General features: G+C 37.9%; 1 protein-coding gene across 2 annotated transcripts; it reads right to left on the minus strand.

Annotated features, from left to right (window-relative positions):
* Positions 1-776: 776 nt before the first annotated feature.
* LOC121285885 (neuroepithelial cell-transforming gene 1 protein-like) lies at positions 777-19,624 on the minus strand. 2 transcript variants are annotated; one of them, XM_041202807.1, is made up of 11 exons: positions 19,404-19,624; positions 12,996-13,240; positions 8,097-8,204; positions 6,900-7,070; positions 6,207-6,269; positions 5,732-5,828; positions 5,275-5,351; positions 4,314-4,571; positions 3,080-3,250; positions 2,662-2,848; positions 777-2,255 (listed from the first exon to the last, which is right to left on the minus strand). In XM_041202807.1, exons 2-11 carry the CDS (start codon positions 13,050-13,052, stop codon positions 1,816-1,818), a joined length of 1,629 nt encoding a protein of 542 aa, XP_041058741.1. In that variant the 5' UTR covers positions 13,053-13,240; positions 19,404-19,624; the 3' UTR covers positions 777-1,815. The 2 variants fall into 2 exon arrangements, with proteins under 2 accessions (XP_041058741.1, XP_041058740.1); XM_041202806.1 differs by lacking the exon at positions 12,996-13,240 and having other exon boundaries at positions 19,404-19,622.
* Positions 19,625-20,577: the final 953 nt, after the last annotated feature.

Below are 20,577 nucleotides of genomic sequence, written 5' to 3' on the forward strand. Positions count from 1 at the left end.
GCATGGGGCAAGCTACATTTTCAGTTCTGGCATTCAAGAGTATCAGAATGAAGCCAAATCAGTTAGACAATGGGTAAAATGCCAAGTGATGCGGCCTCTAGCATCTCCCAACAATTGGGTTGAAAGCACAGCAAGATTAATACAAACAGGTTTTGAGATTGAAATTGTCAAAGCCTTGCAGATGCTGAGGAGATTTACTGGTAGGGTACCAGTGTTGAGAGATTTTAGTTAGGTATCGAAGAAGATTAGGGAAACTGGGATTGTTCGCCTTCAGCGCAGGGGTGGTGATGGAAGCAGATTCATTAGTAACTTCCAAAACGGAATTGGATCTATACACGAAAGGGAAAATTTTTCAGGGGTATTAGTTTCGATGAGAGGCCATTGACCTGAAGCATTTCTCTCTTCACAGGTACTACTGCTGGACCTACTGAGCTTTTTTGCCCCACAGCATTGTCTAGTTTTATTTCAGATTTCCAGAATCTGCAGTATTCTTTTGTATTATGATTGAGATTCAATAGAGGTGCAAAAGTTATGACTGAACTGAAAGGTCATTGACCTAAAACAGCAATGCTGTTTCTAAAGAACATCAACCTGAAACATGAACTCTGCTTCTCTCACAGATGCTGCCAGACCTGAGTAATTCCAGCACTTTGTTTCTTTTCAGATTTACAGCTTGTTACTCTATTTAATTTGATTCCATCCATATGAAATGGAAGTAAACATCACCTATTAGCAGGAATCAGTGTAAACTTAAAAAAAAATGGCCAAACAACAGATTACAATTTTCCAGTTTTATTGGGTATTTGAGGCTAAATTTTTACATCAGAGAAATTCCCAACTACAATACTTCTTTCACATTTACCACTTTTCCATGTGTATTTTATATACAATTACCACTACGTACCAGACCCCCTCTTCAGCACTCACTTTCACAAAACATACTTGTGCCATTTTACGCTGTGACATTTTTTCCACATTATAACGCTAGCGGCTGTTCAAACTTACAGCCACTTGTGCACCATCTCAAACAGTTACCTCATGGCTGATTGCCAATTACTTCTTGCTCACCAGCTTTCTTCTTCAATTCCATTAAATCCTCATTCTTCTCTACCTTTCTGCAACTTTCTTTTATCCATCAAAACCTATTTTCTTAGAAATTCTCTCAGTAGTCAGAAGCACAAAACACTTTGTACACACTTACATTAACAAAAATCTTGTGCAAGATCATACAGCAGGTGAATGGTCAAAACAATCATAGGAATGGCTCAAAGACTGAATTACATGACACCTAGAAATTGACTTGACAAAATTTTTGCTGATCAAAAAAATGCATAAAATCAAAAAGTACTTATGTCTGAATTGCTAAGTAGTTTTTCCTCTAAGTATTACTTTGGATCTCATTTTCCCTGGTTAATTAAAAAAGTTATAAACTACACAAATAATAAAACTTGAAGTCTGCATATGGATAGCATATGGGAATGTATAGTACAAAAATATTGGTAAGACAGTAAATGCCATTGACAAAACTGTAGCAAATGAGGCTTTTAAACCCAACTCTGCTGCAGGGAATAACCCAGTAATTTAAAAACACTACTGGATTACAGTCACTGTGTAGAAGAACCAGAATAGTTCAGCAAAGCTGATTGCATTTAATAGCTGCCATAAAACACACACACACATATATATATATATATGAAAAATATATATATATATATAAACAAGAGATTAGCAGTTTAATCCTGCTGCTACACCACAGTACAAACACTGTACAGACATATAAATAGAGTTCTTTTCCTGAGCCAGAAACATGAGTGCTCACACTAACGTTTCTGATCTCTTTGTCATTTGTTCTTGTTGCTTGACTGTTTCCATGCTTTGTTTTGATAAGAAATCACACTGCTCTTCTATTTCTTCACTCTCTATGCTGGTTCTCAGGCTGCTTGCTTCGGATTCACTTGTGTCCATGTTGGAGCCTGTTTCTGACTGACTATCTGTCATTTCTGCACCTTCCGAGAGGATGGGTGACTGTCCTTCCTGTGTGAGCTCTGCTGGCTGGGATGAGCTTTGCTCGGCTTCTTCATTCAACTCAAAGAGCTCTTTGTGGTCTGTCAGACAAGGTGACGTCTGGTAGGGGGACATAGCATTTCGTAGGCAATTCATCCACTGCTGTTTGTTGTAAATATCATTGGCCTGGAGTGTGTGTGATGACTGCCCTTGCATTGTATGCCGGAAACGAACTTTGAAGATGTTTTTAGCTGTGAATAAAGAACATAATAAATGAGAATAGTTTTGGTGGAAAAAGGGCTAGTTTTCTCATTTAATAATCTTTACACATTATAATCTAAGAATCTGTGAAGAAAGCACAGATATCCATGTTCACCTATTTGAGAGGAGTGTACGCTGTAGACATTACAACTGTAAAACAAATCTTGAGTGCATGCCATTTACTAAATTAAAAATTAACAGCAGCAACACTAGAAAAGATTGAGATTATCTTATAGTCCTCCACCATCTCAGGAGTTGCAATTAATTGACATGTTGCTACTGCAAGTTATTTTTCCACATTTTAAACATTGAGAAAAGCACATGATAGTTTGCAGCTACAATCAGCAGTTCATGCAGCTGCTAAACTTGCCATTCTACACGCGATCCTTGGCTTACCTTTGTCAGCATTGCTGAAGGCTCCTCTGAAGGAACCTCCCATTTTTGTATCACCGTCCTGAAGATCTTCCAGTAGAAGATCTTTAACTGGGATTGGCTGACGGTACACTTGGTAACACTGGCGGTCATTACGGGACACGGGGCGAGTCAGAACCAGGATTTCTTGGAACAAGAAGACGTACAGCTTCTGGAAAGGTTAAAAGACAAAAAGATTAAAGTTTTATTTCCCCCAAAAAGTCCTGCAAAGGATTCAGAATAAATAACTCATCACACGCTAGCAACAAAAAGTAATAAACCCGCAGGTATTGACATCATCAATTTTTCTCAATTCAGTTGTATAACTCCAAAATATACACACAGATAACAAAACTCAAAATACATCAAAACAATGATGGCAAAGGGTAACTAATAAACTTACTGTGCCCCGGTTGTTTCGCAGCTCTCCGTGGCAAAGCAACACTCTGCTGCTTTCAATCAGAGCATCCTTCTGTCTCTCGTCCAGATAGTCCAGCTTGTCAATGTAGTACTGACAGTCAGATTCTCCTTTTTTCACATTGATGTCTGATAGGACTCCTTGAATAATGGTGATCTAGAAAGCAACATCTGAAGATCAGCAATTGCATTAAACTGTACTCCAATGGCTATAAATGTGTGGCTTGCTGCCTTTATTAAAGGATTTAACAAGCATTTTCTTTAAAGTTGTGGTCAATTGAAATATCTGAATTGAAAACAAAACAATCAATTCTAATTTAAAGCTCCTGCACTGTTGTCAATCACTGCAATATCATAAACCTGCAACCTACAATCCCTGGAAGCTGCATGGCTACGCAACTCGAAACACCTGCAAAGGTCTTGCATCAGTTGACCCATTTAGTTATTGCACATGCACAGCTACACAAAAAAAAAATTAAAGGGGCTGTATACTTAAGCCCATGCATTGTAAAAAGAAAATTAGAGGGAACGTTGCCTGCAACCACACTTAAGCGTAGATGAACAGAGGTACAGATACATGCGTGTGGAAATGCTAGTAGAAAAAAAGCCACTGAAAAGATGAACAGGATTCTGGATTTCATATTTAGGGCACTGAATGCAAAAATCAAAAAGTGATGCAATTCTGATAATCCTATGGTAAGGAATTATATTGTAGCAATGGCAAGCAGACAATATAGATTCATCAATTGAAATAAGTGATTCAAGTTGAAAGCTCAAAAAAAAAGGCATTTTTCAACAGGTTAAGGTGGGCCTAAATGATTTCTTAAATGATGAAAAGTTTTCAGACAGTAAATAAATGGTGAAATGCTCCTTTCACTTGTTAGAAAATTGGTAACAAAAGGCCACAAACAGGGTTATTACTAGAAGAATGAAGGGGAGAACCTCAAGTGGCTGCTGAAACAAGAAATTAATATATTCTTTAAAAGCAGATTGGATACATATTTCAACATCTTCCTGCATTTTTAATGTTTTTTTTTAATAAAAAAGAGCAGATAAATTCAGCAAAGAGTTAGCATTAATACTGGAATGATAGGCTAAATAGTCTCCTTCAATGTAATTTCTATAACTCAATCTGCAGAATATTAAGATGTATGGTTTCTGTTTAAAGAAATATTAATCCTCACAGCAATAATGTAGCTACATCCAGTATAGACACTTACTGCATCTTCTAGACTCTTCTGGTCCAAGTGATCAGTTGGCGTATGTCGCAAGATCTCCTTTAACAGTAGGGGGTACTTGACCAACCGGCTGCGAGGAATATCCAGGAAACTCCAAAGGTCCAGTTTCCTGCTGAAGGGTGACTCGAGGCAGCGCTGAAGGAAATCCTGCACTCTCTTGTCTTGTTTCTTTTGATCCAAGAGTGCTTTTGCTGCCAGCTGGTTACTGCAGTATTCCTTATATTCATCAAGCCGTGGTAACTGGAGACACAAAATATACTTGAGCATTAGGAGTAGTTTTGTAATGAAATGATGGGATGAAAGTAATTTATATAAAAATATGAAGAGCATTAAAGAATTTGAATTAAAATTGTTCTAGAAGTAACTATTTTAATTAAACTATAGCCGTAATATTCTGGAAAGTTTGGAACTAGACAAGTCAATATGCAGAAAAAGTAGCCCAAATGATTTACACATTTCACACAATGTGTCATCCCATAACACTACCCCGTAAAAATGTCTTTCAGATATGTAGATTGAAGTGAAGCCTTGTCCACTTAACTAAACTTAAAAATAGGGTTGTTTTCGAATGTACCCGCATTTAGACATGCTGCTTAGGGTAACTCAAACACATTGCCGTATCTTCTGGTAAATGCCTCTGAGAAAAAAGAAAAAGCCTTCAGCAATGGCTGTTTGCTTCAAGCCTATCCTACACCATTAAACAAGGTCAGCCTTTGTTGCTTAAGAAGAAAATTCATTGGAGGACGGCACAACAAAGACCCTCCCTTGTTAACCAATATGGTTGCAAATGCTCTGGTTTATATTTGTTATCACTCCCACATCACAGCAATGTAATGTCATTCGGCAATTTGATGATGGTGAGTATTAAATCAAGTTATAAGTCTTTGTTTATCCAGAAAAACTGCAGTCTTACTTCTAATGGAATTATTTTAAAACAACTTACCCAGCTAACCAGAATTTGACCAATTTGTTCCACTGTTCCATCTTGTTTTGTAGCTTTTGCAAGCTTGGTCAGCAGATCTGGAAGAAAACAAATGCATCCATTCAGTTGTCAGCAGCAGCAATCATCAACTGATGATTAACATTAAAACCTAAAACTCAAGTAAAAAGAAATCGTGTATTTCAGCACTTGGACCAGTTGTGCAATTAACTTCCCTTTGGTTTAGAAGTCAATGCATCACAAAAAGCCACTTGACAGTTGAGGCAGAATAAAACTATTTGGGAGTACAACAGCGATGATAATTGGGAGTTCCTTTACTTATTAGGGTACACGTTGACGCTCACTGTCAAAGAATTAATTTGATTTAAATTATCTTTCAAATGGAAGAGACAAGTGGTGTGCTATTATCGTCAACTGTCCCACATTGATAGATTTTTTTTTTTTATAAAGAAATATTCACCTTCGTGCAGGGGGATGTAAGAATCGAGAGCTCCAAATATCTGCGTCAGCTCCTCTTCTGTCATGATGGACAACTTCAGCATAGGGTCATGATAAGCCTGTGCACAACAGACAACGGCAGTGTGAACACAATTCTCTCACATAAGTTTTAACCAACAAGAGTCAGAATGTTCATAGTGCTATCATGACCTTACACGGGTGCATCTGATTTTAGACTTTGCTACAATGTAACTTAGCAGTTACTGCTCAATTCATTTGTATGAACATTGTTATAAAAATCATTTTAATACATCAGCCAGTAAACCTTACACCAAATGGTTAGTGTTTATACGCTTACATAGAACAAAACTTCACCAATACTTCTACGAGTATTCATTTAAAAAGGTATTTAAACTGACAACAATTTCTATATGACTAAGAACTAACAATTTATTTGCAAGGAAATAAGTATTGCATGCTTTCACTAGAACACTGACCTTTCTTGCTAATTTTAGGTCTTCAATTAAATCTTGCTCCCCTCGAAACAGCTCAAATATAGCCTGGGAAACACAAAGAAAGCAACTTCAGATGACATGTACTTGGCATGAAACAACTGTGCAAAGAACGGCATGTTATCATAATCATCTAAAAATAAACTAATTTTATCTTCCAAAGGTTTTTCCCTGAAACTTTTAAATTTAGCTGCACCTATTATTGCTAAATTCAAAAAGTAAAAGCATACAATGTTCACTGCAGAAACAGCTGGTTGAATTTAATATGTACTTGAGTGCAGGATTAAGGTATGGAGACAATTTTGAGTTTGATGTTATGTCTACATAGATATCAATGCAAATTAGCTGCCTTGAGAAAAACAAACAGTTTTGTGGATTTTGGAACAAAAAGTATCACTGGTAGGCCAAATTAAATAAGTGACTGATTTAAATGGTTAAATATAGTCTTCACAATTCTCTAAATAATGCCAACATCATGGAAAAAATATCTTCCAGATTGAGATGAATGCATTAATATTTCAACTTTCTTAAAAAAAAGACTTTCAATTTCATCTTTTTGTTTTCCTTCCATCAGACATTTTTATTCAAAATAGTTTTGAAGTTTACTGGATATATTTTGCCCTTATACGGGAATAAAAAGTGCTTTGAAAACTATCTTCAATTGCATGTACTTCATACCTCTTGTCGTTTAATTTCCTTCGAAGAAAAGTTCTGCTTCGTGCTCATATCAAGAGTCTCGGACCACAATTTGCTGTTGCGCCTTTTAGGTGGAGTTGGGGCTGAAGTTTTGCTGCACAGCTTTTGTGAGCAACTTGGAGATTTGTTGTCACTACGGAATGTGATGGATCTCTGCAGTTGGAAAAATTGAGACTGTTAGCATTCCAAAGCACCTAAATTCAACAGGTTTGAAAACTGCTCACTCATTACAACTTCCCTGTCCTGAACCAAAAATAAAAATCAGAAATTTTCTTCATGGGATGCTATACTTTGAAACTGTACTGTCATGGCTGGGGACTCAAACAACAGCACCAAGGGATAGAGAAAGTTCTGTCAAGATGATAATACGCACACACGCACGGGTAGACGAGTTCATTATTTTGTTATATTTTCTTCACCAAAGAAAAAACACTAGGTAAGATAGCATTCAAGGAGCTCCTCCCAAATCTACACAAGGAAATGACCAAGATGTCCTCAAAATCAAACATGCAACATAGGCTTGTGTGTGTAAACTATAAATATGGCTCAGCACTGAATCCTGTTGGTCTTTTTGTACAAAATAGCATCTGATTTGAGGTCAGCTTTTGACATGACAAATCTCTTAAGAAATTCTGACTATGATTGAGGTCCATATCTGTATACAAAAGGTGTTCAATGCTTGTTTTTATGCCAAGGTAAATTAACTGAAAGCTATCAGCTTAAGATTTCATTATGTACACATTCACTGTAATACTGACCAACAAACAGAAACTCAAATAAGAGGCTTTCAAACTCAACTTTAGTACAAAATTTTATTAGCCCTCAGAGATGCCCAAGCCAGGTTTGCACTGGTAGAACTTTTCCTCTTCAGCATCTACTTTACCGTTTAACTCAAAAAAGGAAGACAAAGATAGGATCCAAGAATGACCATGATGCCCTTATTGTTAATCAGTTTCTCAAAAATTTCCCAAAAAAGCTTACACATAAAAGCTGCTTTGGCGAGGCAGCAGTGTGCACCCATTCCCTGCTAACACTTGCAAAGAGGAGAGGGCAAGAGTATTTATTCATTGCCTTGTCGACTCTCTGAAGCATTTCAAAGTGCTTCACAAAACCTGAGGTTGTTCTGAAACACAAGGGCTGTTAGGCAGAAAAACAGAAGGGGCAAGAAAGAAACATTACCTGTAACGTTTGACCAAAGCGTCTGACTGCGCCATTTTTTGAGGGTGATATTAAATTTGCCAGAGATGTTACGCGTGACAAGGGTCGAACCCGCTTGTTGCTTGGCTCCTGTAAGAGAACAAAAGTACTGCTCATGAACTCTGATTGCCATCAGCTCAGCCAACTAAGACATTTGTTCACACACGACCAAAAATACAAACACTTTCAATGTTCTCAAAGCAGACAAAAACTGACTTAGACCAACTTGGCCAAGTTCTACTGCTCTAGCTGGGAACAGTGACTGTCTTTAGGGGCAAAAGGGAAGAGGTAGAGAAAGTTTTTTTTCTGGTGACTAAGAATGTGTTTCATCAAGCTGATGAGAATTTCCCTAACCTAGCACTGACAGACAGCCCAAGGTCTCTCTCAGCAGTCTAGGTGCAAAAAAAGTTGACTTGGTGCCAATAAGATGCCTTACACCCAATTCAAGCAAAGGGTATTCGACAAGTGACCTGCAATAGCTCAATGCCGATGTTAAATGTGAGAAAGTACACCCATTCTACCAAAAAAAAACATTTGACGTGGTTATAAATGAAGAATCAGTCCTAGTAGCTCAAAGTGGAATTCATATACAAACAGATTTCAATTCTAATCCACAGGTTTAATGACGGAACCTTACAAAACTTATGAAAACCCTCCAACTTCAAGGCAAGAGATAACCAGTACTTAACAGTTTTGATAATTAGAAGTTTCCTCTGTTTCAAAATCACCACTTTGGATGAACAAGTAAAATTGTACAAAAATAGATTGAGCTATTTTATACATTGTGCAATAATCTCACTTTGCATCAGTGCTCTAACTGGAAGGTTAATCTGTGTGCTACGGATAGCTGTTTCCCAGAATCCACTGTAGGTTCAAGTCCACTGGATCTTTCTTGCAGACAATCAAAAACTGTGCACCATGGGCATTAAAATGTCTCTCTCACTTAGTAGCAGACTACACAGAGCAATGGTTGTTTGGATTTAGATCAACATGTGTCTCCAACCTGGATTTTTGTTATAATCCCAATAAATTCTTTACACGCTATCAGGAACATTATGGTCCCTCTCTGACCACTTCCTGCCTCTCCTTGGTCCTCATTATTTAAGCTTCGAAAGGAAATCTATTTCACATAATTTCTTGTCATTTTCAGTAATGGACCATGTTCATTTAATCAGAAACCTAGTCGTCATCTTATGTCCATGGATTATTATTTCTTTCCTTTTCACATAGCTAAATGTTGGCAAGGCCTGAGATACAAGCAATCACCTGAATTGCTTTTAAATGATTCAGTTGTTGGTGCCACCAGTCTCTCGACATGGGGATCGATTAGCCAGAAGTAACCTCAAAAATCCCAATAGGTCCCATTTGAAACTTGCCACCAGTTGCATGAGACCTTTGCATTTGGAGCTGGCGACACTAGGATGCCATTAAACTAATAGAAAAACATAGATTGAAAAGGCAGGACTAAATAAGGAAGTCGAAATTAGGAAGTGTCAAATACAAGAGATTTCCAGAAAGAAGGGAGAATTTTAACTTATGAAAGGGCTGAGGCTTTATGCAAGGGGCAAATTTTTACAGCCCCATTGCGACAGGGTCATCAGGGCTGTAAAAAAAAAAGGCAAGCCATTCAAAAGTCCACCGACTTTGGCAGGACCATAAAATTCCGCCCAGGGTTAACACAGCTTTTAATTCAGCTTCTAGGGTCTGGCATCCATCAGCAAGTCCTGTGGCTCATGATGTTGAATCAGCTTTCTATAGTTCAAAGGCCGATTCATAGGCCAGGTTTCCCTGGATCTGAGTGTTTTGCAGCAGGTTACAGAAACAGGCTCCGCAGCACAAAGTCAGGAACCAGTTCCTGGATGGCAGCCTTTTGCAATCCAAATAAAAATATAAAAGCAGCTCAAGAATTGTGGTGGGAGACAAGTGTACGTTTGAGCCCGGGGACAGGCTTCTTTCAGGTAGCATTATTTGCATGCAATGGTTCCATTGATTTGCATGCTACTCAATTGTGAGTTGGCATAAATTGGGTGTTTTTTTCCAGCTGAACATTTCTTAACAATTCTAGGCGTAAGAAGAAAGCATGCCTGAAGTGATCTAGCTCATGTTCCTACAGGAATGCTGAAATACAGCAACAGAGCGTTACTAGGTGTGAAGAAAGTAAACTCAGTCATCTAATGCTCGACCTCTACAATCATGGCAAACCTGCTTTTTAGTTTTCCATAAGAATTTTCACATTAAACTGGGATCCCAGGAGAGTTGAAATTAAACTCAGATCCCCAACCCATACGCCAATCTGCCCAATTTATTTTGATTCCTACCTCCATTCTAAAACAAGAGCAGTTGGGATGTCAGAAATCCACAGCTTTAGAAGGAACCAACTCTTCAATATTTAGTTGCAAACAAAAAAAAATCAAAGGCAGCTCAGAAAAACCATGTTTCCAATAACTGTGGACGGCCCAAGGATCGTACGGCTGTTATGATGCCATACCCTCTAATGTAGAAGTGCCAAAAAACATGGAGCACGTAACAGAAAATTGAATACATAAAAAGATTTGAGCAAATGCTTGTTACAGGTAGCAACAGAATAGCTGCAGAACAGCTGATTGGAGTCAAATTAGACAGATCAGTCTTTCATTCCTTCGCTTCCTGCCATCTCTAACTCTCGCTGAGGCAAAAAGACACTTGACAGGACAGTTCATCTTCAATATTGCCCCTCTTACCCGGCTGCTCTACTGCATTATTCTTATTTGAAATTGGAGTGCAATGTCAGATAGCCAAAAAAATGCAACTTCCAACACACAGGATACATCAAATATTGAAACTACCCAACATTTTATATTTTATAGTATCTGGTTCAGCACTGAATCTCAGGCGATCTGATGGAAGGCAAAGTCCTTTTTATTAGCACCATTAATTGCCATCTAGCATTAACATAATAAGCGCCCAAGCCTATATTGAATTATTGTAATGCAGGATGAGAAGAAAAACTGAGGAACGAAATCTGGAAGGCCAAGCAAAATGCTGAAAATAATAGTTCAGTTCAGGTCAAAATTTGTTGAAATTTTTTTTTGGTGCTGATAGTTGTGTATGTCCATTATTTTCATGTGGCCTTTTTTAGTGTAGCTAGTGATTGTGCGTGTACCTATACAATACCCGCATAAGCACTTGTGCTGTGTACTTATCATAACACAACATATGCATTCAAAGTTGACTGCAATGAGGAAAAACCACATGACTTTGCCCAAGAGATACACGTTCTGTCCATACCTGCCAGGCACACCTGTACAAACTACTCTGCTACAGCACAGACAAGCGGCCGACATTTCAAGCAACGTTCATTTAAAACAACAATGCCCTTGGGGCAGAGAAGTCATGACTGAAAGGGAGTGATTTTGGTCTTCCCACAACCTTGTTTTTTCTAACATGTAGCAATGGAAAACATACTCCTGCCTGTTGCTCACTCTATCCCCTCCCCTTGTCAACCTGAACCCATGCCAGGATCAGCATGTGGATGGGCTGCTGGGCTTCCAGCACCCTTCAACACACCAACTGGCGAGCTGTCAAACAACACTGGAAACAAGTGGGCAAATTTTCAGCAATATCCAATTAAAACTTAGTTGCTGCACAATTCAAAACTACTTTGGGCTGCTAACCGAACAATCCCCATTTTTTGTATGAGTCCTTACACAATGGCAATCTTGTACATCACTCACCAGTATGTTACAAGCCACTTTTATTCTGTCACTTGTTTGGTTATAATTCTGGAAGATTGATGTCAGCGAGTCACCTCCTCAGGTTTGCAATACTAGAACTGGCACCTTATCCAGGCAGATTTGCAGACCTGGTTTGATGTGAGTGTACGATTTCACTGCTTGGATAAGCGAGTTAGGTCTAATGGCATAATGCTGGGTGTTGGCTCACATGCTGACATCCCAGAATGTGACAGAAAACAAGTTATCAGTCTAAGTCTGGATAGAATGATAAATGGGCAAATATAATGGAAATTTAAAACCAAGGAATTTATTTGCACATATAACTAATGTGTCTTCGTCCCGCATTCACTAAACCCTATATTCTGGTTCTCTGCCAATACTCAGCTAGCCTCAACCATGGTTCTTAGTGCACTTCCTAATCCTTTCACATACCGTTAAACATGGAAATACTTTTTTTTTTGAAAGGACCGCTTCATCAAGGAAGTGGTTTTGGATTATGCTGGTTGATGTGGTAGTTCCTTAAAAATGACCACATTCTTTTATCATGCTTCCTTCAAACCTTAAAACTAATTTTTAGATTCAATCTGATTACAAGATCATTAACACTTTACACTGCAAATCAAACATCACACCAGTAACATCAAATTTTTGCCATGTTTGGAGAAAGACAATCTATCTAGTACAGCTTCTGCAATCTTTCACCTTGGCTAGTTAAAGTAAAAAAAAAAGGAAACTGCAGCTCTCCACAGCAAATTCTCAATTTTCAGTGCTGTATACATAGAGGGATGCAGTTTTGTATATTCAATATTTAACAGTGATGGATAACCCAAAGTAGCTAGAATTTTAAGTTTTAGGCGTCTTTTGCATGAGAAGGGAAACTTTTAAAGTTTTTGTTGTGCAAATTCAAGTGTTAAACAGCTGCAGCCTCTTATTGTAAAGGCAGTTGACATCCATCTTTGGATGGATGCTATAGATAACCGAAGGTTATTTGATCCTTGAGAGTGACACTTGCATCACAGATGAATATTCATCTACGTGAGTTACTTTGATCCATACCTCTGGCTTCATCATAGATGCCTATATTACTCTATGTGCTTGCCTCTTTTAGGAAATTCTTTGCGAAATAGTGAAAAAGGTTTAAAAAAAAACATCAACAGAGATTGCACACCTTTGATGAAAATGGACACTGAACTGTCCCCACAATTCCTGACGTCCAGAGCCTCATCTTCAGTATTTCTGTTTTTATTCATTTTTCTTCCTCGATGTTTTAGAAATGTTCCTGCATCTTTTGGGCTTCCTGTCCATTTCTCTCATTCTGCAAGTTCTCTGGCTCTGCTCCTCTCAATCTTGCAGCACTACCTTTATCCTGTGATCAATAGCCTTTGTGACAGTTCAGATAGCTTGCTGCAGTTACTGTAAGTTCATAATTATAAATGTTGTCTGGTTTAAAACATTACTTTACATGCATAAACCTAAGTATTCAATGTACTATGGTAGGCAAGTTAAAAATAACTCAAAACTGTTTAATTTTGAGTTATTCCTTTAGTCAACATAATTGTTATTTGATCACTGCAGCCAAGGCTATGAATTTCAATCCATTCAAGACTAACTGAAAATACTGCCCACCAATAATCAAACATTTTACAATTATGGGTGCTTAAATGCTGTAATTGGAGGTCTGGCTCTTAACCATCACAGTAAACTTGCCAGATTTGTCGTGGTGGGAAGACTTGCTCTTTTCCTCCGGGTGATGGGGGAGGGCGTACCAGACTAAGATGTAAGCAAAACTACGAATGCTGGAAATTTAAACAGGATTGTTTGGCAGCAACACTTAATGGTATTTGTTTAAATCTGACAGAGACATTTGTAAATGGATTTGGAAAAAAATAATAAAAGCAGTAAAATAATAATATGGTTAATTTGAAATGCTAACTTTTCATGTTAACTGCACAAGGTCTTTCTTTGTAATTGTTAATTCCAACTCTTGAAACCACCCACTGAAATTCAAATTAGCAGTAATTTTCAATTCGAGCCATTGGCTAAAGACAAGAAACAGAAATTATTCTGACAATGGGGTGACAGATCATCTCAAATGCCTTTTCTGAGAACAGGAAGAATTCAGGAATCAAGATAAATCTGCTCCTTTTGTTTCCATGATTAAGTGTGAATTCTCTGCACTCTTGACATATAGGGCAGCTGTCAAAGTCGCAAACCACCCATACATCCAAGGATCAGAGATTCTTGACTCTCAACTCCAAGAGAAAAGCCCTTTCATTTCAGGCACAACCATCAAGAGGATGCATGCTAATATGATGCTGGGAAACCAGTTTTGCAATGGCAGTTACAGAACTGAACCAACATTCAAATATCAGCATGTGTGCAAGTTTGCATGTGCGCAGCATTAAAATTGTAAAATGTGACTTATTGATGGAGATCAAAACTTTCCTCACTTTGTTTTTTTTTTTAAAAAGAGGCCATCAAGAGTAAAACCCCATTCCTGACATTTTATGTGGCACGTGCACAGGAACTTTAACCACTCAGCTTATATGGGTATGTCACCCAAGTGTTTATAGTGCTCTTCCTGTGGCCATCAGTGGAAAACCAGAAGGTTCACGGGTCAAGTGCCATTTTGTTTTTACAGAGTTGAAGTTGAAACATGTTAATTGGTGTCCATAACTTGACTCGGCACTCAGGCAGATATGAGGGGGATAATATAAACAAACAATCTGCTGTCAATTGCTATCCAATGATTGCTGCTGGAAGATTTATACATTTGTATATTGAATAAGAACAAATCTATCCTCAACAGTCATGTCCTCAAAAGCCAAATAGATTTTTCGGCACCCACAAAACATACATATGTAGAAAACCAACTCAGCAAGAGTAGGTATTTTCAGAGAAGGTGAAAAGTGGGAAAACAGTGCTAAGTTTTAACTTATTTTGTAGCATTTTAGTCAACACAACAGATTTTAACTAGTGTAGTGTCAGATCTTCCTTTAGACGTTATGTAGATGCTGTTGTACATGTCCACTCTATTTCCCAGAACACTATATCAGAAGTAAAATCTCACACCTAAAATGAAACTGCGTTGGTTGGAAAGGAAATAGTATAATCTTAAACTATAAACCTTTCAAAGGATGTTATGGGAATAGGGACAATCTTTAGGACAATCAAAAAGTTCCAACATGTGCATCCTGTAGCAAGAAAAGTCCCTTCAAACATCAATCTTCAGATTTTGGCAAAAGAATGGACATCTTCGAATGACTTATTGAAGTTGGCCAAATGCTAGTCACCACCTTCATACCTTGCTGTTTCTAAATTAATGGGAAAACACTGGCAGGCAGTACATTGTTCTGAAATTACAAATTTCCATCACATTTTCTAGAATATGTAACAATATTGAATAATGCTTTTGAAACTTTCCCTACACGTCCCAACCAACCAGAAAGACCCTACCTTGAAGTCCATCCTTGTGTTGCACCAAGAATTTTTGATGTGGTACTTGAAATTTGCTTTCCATAAGTTTGGACCTATGCCCCTCGTACAATTTGTGTTAGCATGTTAAGAGGAGTTTGGAATATACTTTCCCTCTTCCTCTGAAACTATCCCTTCATTTGCTTTTCCAAAGATGAAAACCCAATTTTCTCATCCCCCCTCTCCACTCCAGTCTAGTTTGGAGACTCTTCTCCACACTTTTAAGCATAATTACCTCAGATTTGTAATGTACAATTTGGTTATATAGTTCAGCATTCTTTGTTGATTTTGGTTAGAATTAATTATCAGGATATGAGCATCATTGGTAAGAACAGCATTAATTGTCTATCCCTAGTTGCCCTTGAAAAGGTGATAGTAAGTCCTCTTGAACAGCTGCAGTTCGTTGTAGTGGTTTGATACAACTGAAAAACTTGCTTAGCAACTTCAGAAGGCAGTTAGCAGTCAATGTTGGTGTGGGACTGGAGTCACGTGTAGGAAAAACAACAGATAAGTACAGTGGGGTTTCCCTCACTAAAGGGCATCAGTGAACCAATTGGGATTTTGTAATAATCCAACACTTTATGATGTTTTTTCATTGGTAGTTTTAATTCCAGGTTTTAATTTTAAGTGAAGTCCAAATCTCAAATAGCCATGCTGGGATTTGACCAGTTCAGCAACATAATCACTACATTACCATACCCACATTCAGAGAGCTCCAAGTTATTGAGCATGTTAAACATTTTATCTACTGATTATTCTGGGTCTCTTGTCTGGAGCTATTTTGATAACTTTTAATCAAGCACTTGTGTCATCCACTTTCTTCCTTGTACAGCACTTCATACTTTGTATTAAATTTCATCTGCCATTGTTCTCTATTTACATATTTTCCCTCCCTCCAACTCTGGCTCCAAGTTTGCTATTGCCTACAAATTTAACCTGTTTGCACTGAATTTCCCAATCCAAATTAGAAACCTGTCAGTATGTTATCCATAAATCCTCAACCCTTTACAGTAAAGTATAGCAGCGATTTGTGCATTAAAAAAGGAGCTGGGATATAAGCGGGAGTTCATTTAAAATGTCACTTGGGCAGAAAAGATAATTCAGAGTACATTATAAATAACATTGTCTCAAAGAATGGAGATGCAATTGTAGTTTAATGGTGTTCAGACAAAAAGGCAATTTACAGATTACTCCCCATTCTTTAAGGGCTTCACTGATTACATCTTAACATCCAAAAGAGAAGCATTATCTCAACACTGTTAAATAAATTATAGTTATCCAGCTCTCTCCCAAACAAAGAAATCCTGCTTTGAATGATTTAAACACTGAAAACACTATTTCTACTTTAACATTTTTCTGAAACTATGGATACAGTTACTTGACTAATTTATTTCCAAATTAAATTAATCCATAATCTTACTTTAAACTTCATGACCGTAAGTCCTTAAGATATGGAATTGAATACTAGGATTTTGGTTTGTGCTTCATGATTACCTTCAAGTGTTAACTAGTTACACTTTTGCTTACATATTTCAGATTTCATATTACAGATTTTTTTGCTTACATATCCTGTGCTGAGGGCAGCATCTTAATTTGGGATATGTACAAGCAGTTTACTTGTACCTCACACAGCAGGGATCAGAGAATGGGTAGATACTGATGGAAGGTCAACCAGGGCATCCTCACTACTGTGCTGGCTAAAACTAGCTAATTTAGTAGAGACAAGGGATCAAACCTGGACCATCTTCTTAACCAGGGAACCCCAATTTATGATTTTGATTAAACACAAATACGATAAGGGTGGGTTTCCCCCCAGACTTATTTTGTAGTAGTGAACACCAATTCTACTATTTGTGGAATGAAATTTCCTTTCAAAAGGTATCATAACCTAGAGTTTTTAAAACAATTTTTTCTTCTCCAGCTCTAATATGTTTTCTAGGCTTTTTAAAAATCTGCTTCAGTCCGCCATTTTCATTTTTCCGTGTCTTGTGCGTGCTTTGTGGCCTCCATACACTTGCGGACAGCTTCTTGATAAAGAAGTCTCATTGGTTCTGTAATGACTGTCCTACAGTAGATTTGTTTCCCATATGTGTAATCAGTAATAAGGTGAACGCTGTTTGCTATTATAACTGCCAATCCTTGTAAGCAAACAAAACCTTCTGCACCATGGAACAGTAATATATCATTTTTCTTCTGTCTCACAGTGAGTTCCAATCTCAGATCAGTTATCTGGAGGGTAGGTCACATGGCTATAAGGTAACTTACCCATAATAAAGAGAGGTAATAAAAAAGTCTAAAAAAATTAAGTGAGATGGTGAGCACTCCCTTACATCACCTACCACTTCAACACAGAACATTTTTTGTAGATAACAAGGCACAGATTAGTTATATCATTAGCAAAGAAATGGTGCAAGGCATCAAATGGTGCTTGCTGGTGGTGGTAGGGAGGAAAGAGAGAAAGAAAATGAAAACTATGAGGGAGTTTGTAAGAGGGCTTCATAATATTCCACTATGTGGCCAGACAGGAGTTATAAATGAAATTGCATTTATTATAATTTAAGGTGTAATGTTTGCAAATGTGTTGGCAATCTGTTGAAAGCTAATTTTTTGGATGATTTTAGTATGTAATATTACAAAAAAGAATAATGTCTACTTTCAGTAAATATATTTTGAATATGAGGAATATTCTAAATCCTTTAGGTTGGTTTCAAAAAGTATATTGTACAAGGTCCTCGCAAAGCATAGGATTAGAAAAAAACTGGAGTGGAGTTTTAGGAAAACAAAACTGATGAAAACTGAGCCAAACTTTACCATAATCTGAGGAGGTCCAAACTGGGAAGCGAAACAGGAAAGCAGAATAAGGGTCACAAAACACTGCTTGAGAAAAGTGATTGCCTGTTAGCTCTTAGGGGAAGCAACTGCCCCAATGTAAACAGTGTAAAAGCTATTTGAACCAAAACTAACAAGACCAACCTGACAAAGAACCATCAGGTCATTTCCAGCTGATTCTCAACAAAAAAAAAAATCAGCAAGTCAACACAGATTAACATGATCAAAGTTGTCAACTGTTGGGAAATCCAACTAGGGCCCTCCCCCTCCCCCACCAAAGTCACCAAGAAATGCCTGTAAATGTACAAAATATACTTTTAACAAAGACGCAGTTGGAAGAATTCTTCAAACTCCCAGCAATTGTCAGTTTAGTTATGCTGCAATGCCGTTTTGTCACATTTAAGGTTAGCTTTACATAAAATGGCAAAAATGTTCCTAGCCAATGTTAACCAATAGCCTTGCATGCACTAGCTTGGAAATCACAATTGCCAAGTTTTCAAATGGACTTTGATTTTAGTGGCCTTTTTTTTGGGGGGGTGGGGGGAAGGAGAGAAAAAAGGGATAAAAATTAAGATAATTCATATTCACTTATTTTAAAATGCTGGTCCCGTTTCAGAATTTTTGGGTAACTGGTTTAGGAGCAATATATTTTTTGAAAGTCCTTTTGTGGGGCAGGAGCTTTCAAACATTTTTCTTCAACAACAAAAGCCAGAGGAACATTGGCTCCTCTTAGCTAATCTAAATTATATTAAATACAGAGCATGGCCATCGACTTTCCCCTGGTGATCAGAGGGTGAAAAACATTTTGCAAGCCTAATAAAGTTAGGCAATACTTTATAATTGGCTAGATAACAAAGTTCCAACTGTGCAGCAATTTAAACTGACAACAGATTTGACCCACATGCCTGTTAGACTTTTATTTAGGCATGGTATCAGGACCCAGTCTTTTCAAGGACTGGCAAAATACATCCGATCATTCTGCACAACTGTCCTGACAAACACTGAGCCTCTTTCAGCATACATGAGAAACAGTATCTGATTACACTGAATGCAAACTGCAGCCCGAGGTCATAGCCTAATTACTTAGTGCCTTAAATAAAAGGAAGTTGGGACCCAGGCAACTGACGTAGAATTAAAAGTAACAAAAATACAAATTCGTATTAAAGGAGACTTTACAGATTATAGTACACAACTAATCCCACTCTACATAAAACTTACACATCGAACCAAGATTAAACTTGTGCTTCAGCGAGTGTTCAAAGAAAATTCTTACCTCCAATTCTTTTGCGGGGAAGATCTGCGACTGAACATCTACCACGGTAATAGTCCTTTTAGTGGGCAAAAGGTTTTGTATCTCATCAAAAGCAACCATACTTCCTAAATTCCTATTCAAGCCCTGTTAAAAGGCTGAAATTCAGTGCACAAAACGCACTCCAGTCTCCGTGCTGACTTCTCTACTCTGCTGCTGCCGGACTAGCTCACACGCAACCTTAGACAGCTGGGAGGAGCTAATGCTGAAGTGCAGCTGCCCACACTTAGGTAATCAATCATCTGTTAACTCTGTAGGTGGGCCACACCCTCTCTGCTCCATCGACAGATCCTTGAAAAGTTGAAAAACTCTGAACAGAGTGGGAAATTGAAAGCTACAAACTGAACTCGAACTAATTCAACTCATATAGTTAGCAAGGATTCCAACATATCCCTCCCTCTTGCCCACAGAAATGCTTCAAAGGCAAATACATTTTGTTCAAAGTACTCTATTTTTATAGTCAAAACATGCATATAAAAAGAAATCAAAAATCTTTTTATGCCTGAAAGACGACCAGCCAAGCTGCTCTTCTGCTATTAGGCTGTTCTAGGTGACACCCTAGAATGGCTCAAATAAAAGCAGTGGAAAGGATGGGATTCCTTTCCCCAAGAGCCAGTCCCCTCAGGCTGAAGCAGTTATGCCCAACATTGGCACTCTGTTCAGTAGGGAGTTGAGCTTTCAGCCCCACCAGGTCCTCAAACTTCTGGAACAATGCCCACTTATGCCACTGCCGAAACCCGCATCAAAACCTTTAATATCTCGAGAATCAACTTCACTGGCTTCCCTGGTTTCTTAAATTTCAGCTGATGCAGAATTTCATGGCTGAGCCCTCATGTACCATTCACCCAATTACTGTACTGTAATATCAAGATCCTTGTCTGCATTTACAAATTCCTCAGCAACCTCGTGTCAGCTGCTTACCACTTTCCTTCCCATTTTAAAACAAACATACTGAAAACTTTCCTTTATAATTCACCCTTCATGATCATAGGTCACCCTGCGCATGAGAAGCACTACATAAAGTAGTTTTTAAAATCGCCCTTAGTCACTTAGTTAAATTCCTTCACTCCCTGCACAGGTTCCATTCTTGTCCCAGTAAAACATAAGGGTTTTTCTAACACCCGGAAACCACATACCC

The sequence above is a fragment of the Carcharodon carcharias genome, chromosome 13 (assembly GCF_017639515.1).
Source record: "Carcharodon carcharias isolate sCarCar2 chromosome 13, sCarCar2.pri, whole genome shotgun sequence".
Classification (NCBI taxonomy): Eukaryota; Metazoa; Chordata; class Chondrichthyes; order Lamniformes; family Lamnidae; genus Carcharodon; species Carcharodon carcharias.

Coding starts and splice junctions, on each gene's coding strand:
- LOC121285885 (XM_041202806.1), bottom strand. CDS start 19,502: ATGGTTGCTTTTGATGAGATACAAAACCTTTTGCCCACTAAAAGGACT. Junction 3,251..4,313: donor AGAAGAGTCTAGAAGATGCA/GTAAGTGTCTAT, acceptor GTTGCTTTCTAG/ATCACCATTATTCAAGGAGT. Junction 2,256..2,661: donor CTTCAGCAATGCTGACAAAG/GTAAGCCAAGGA, acceptor CTTTATTCACAG/CTAAAAACATCTTCAAAGTT.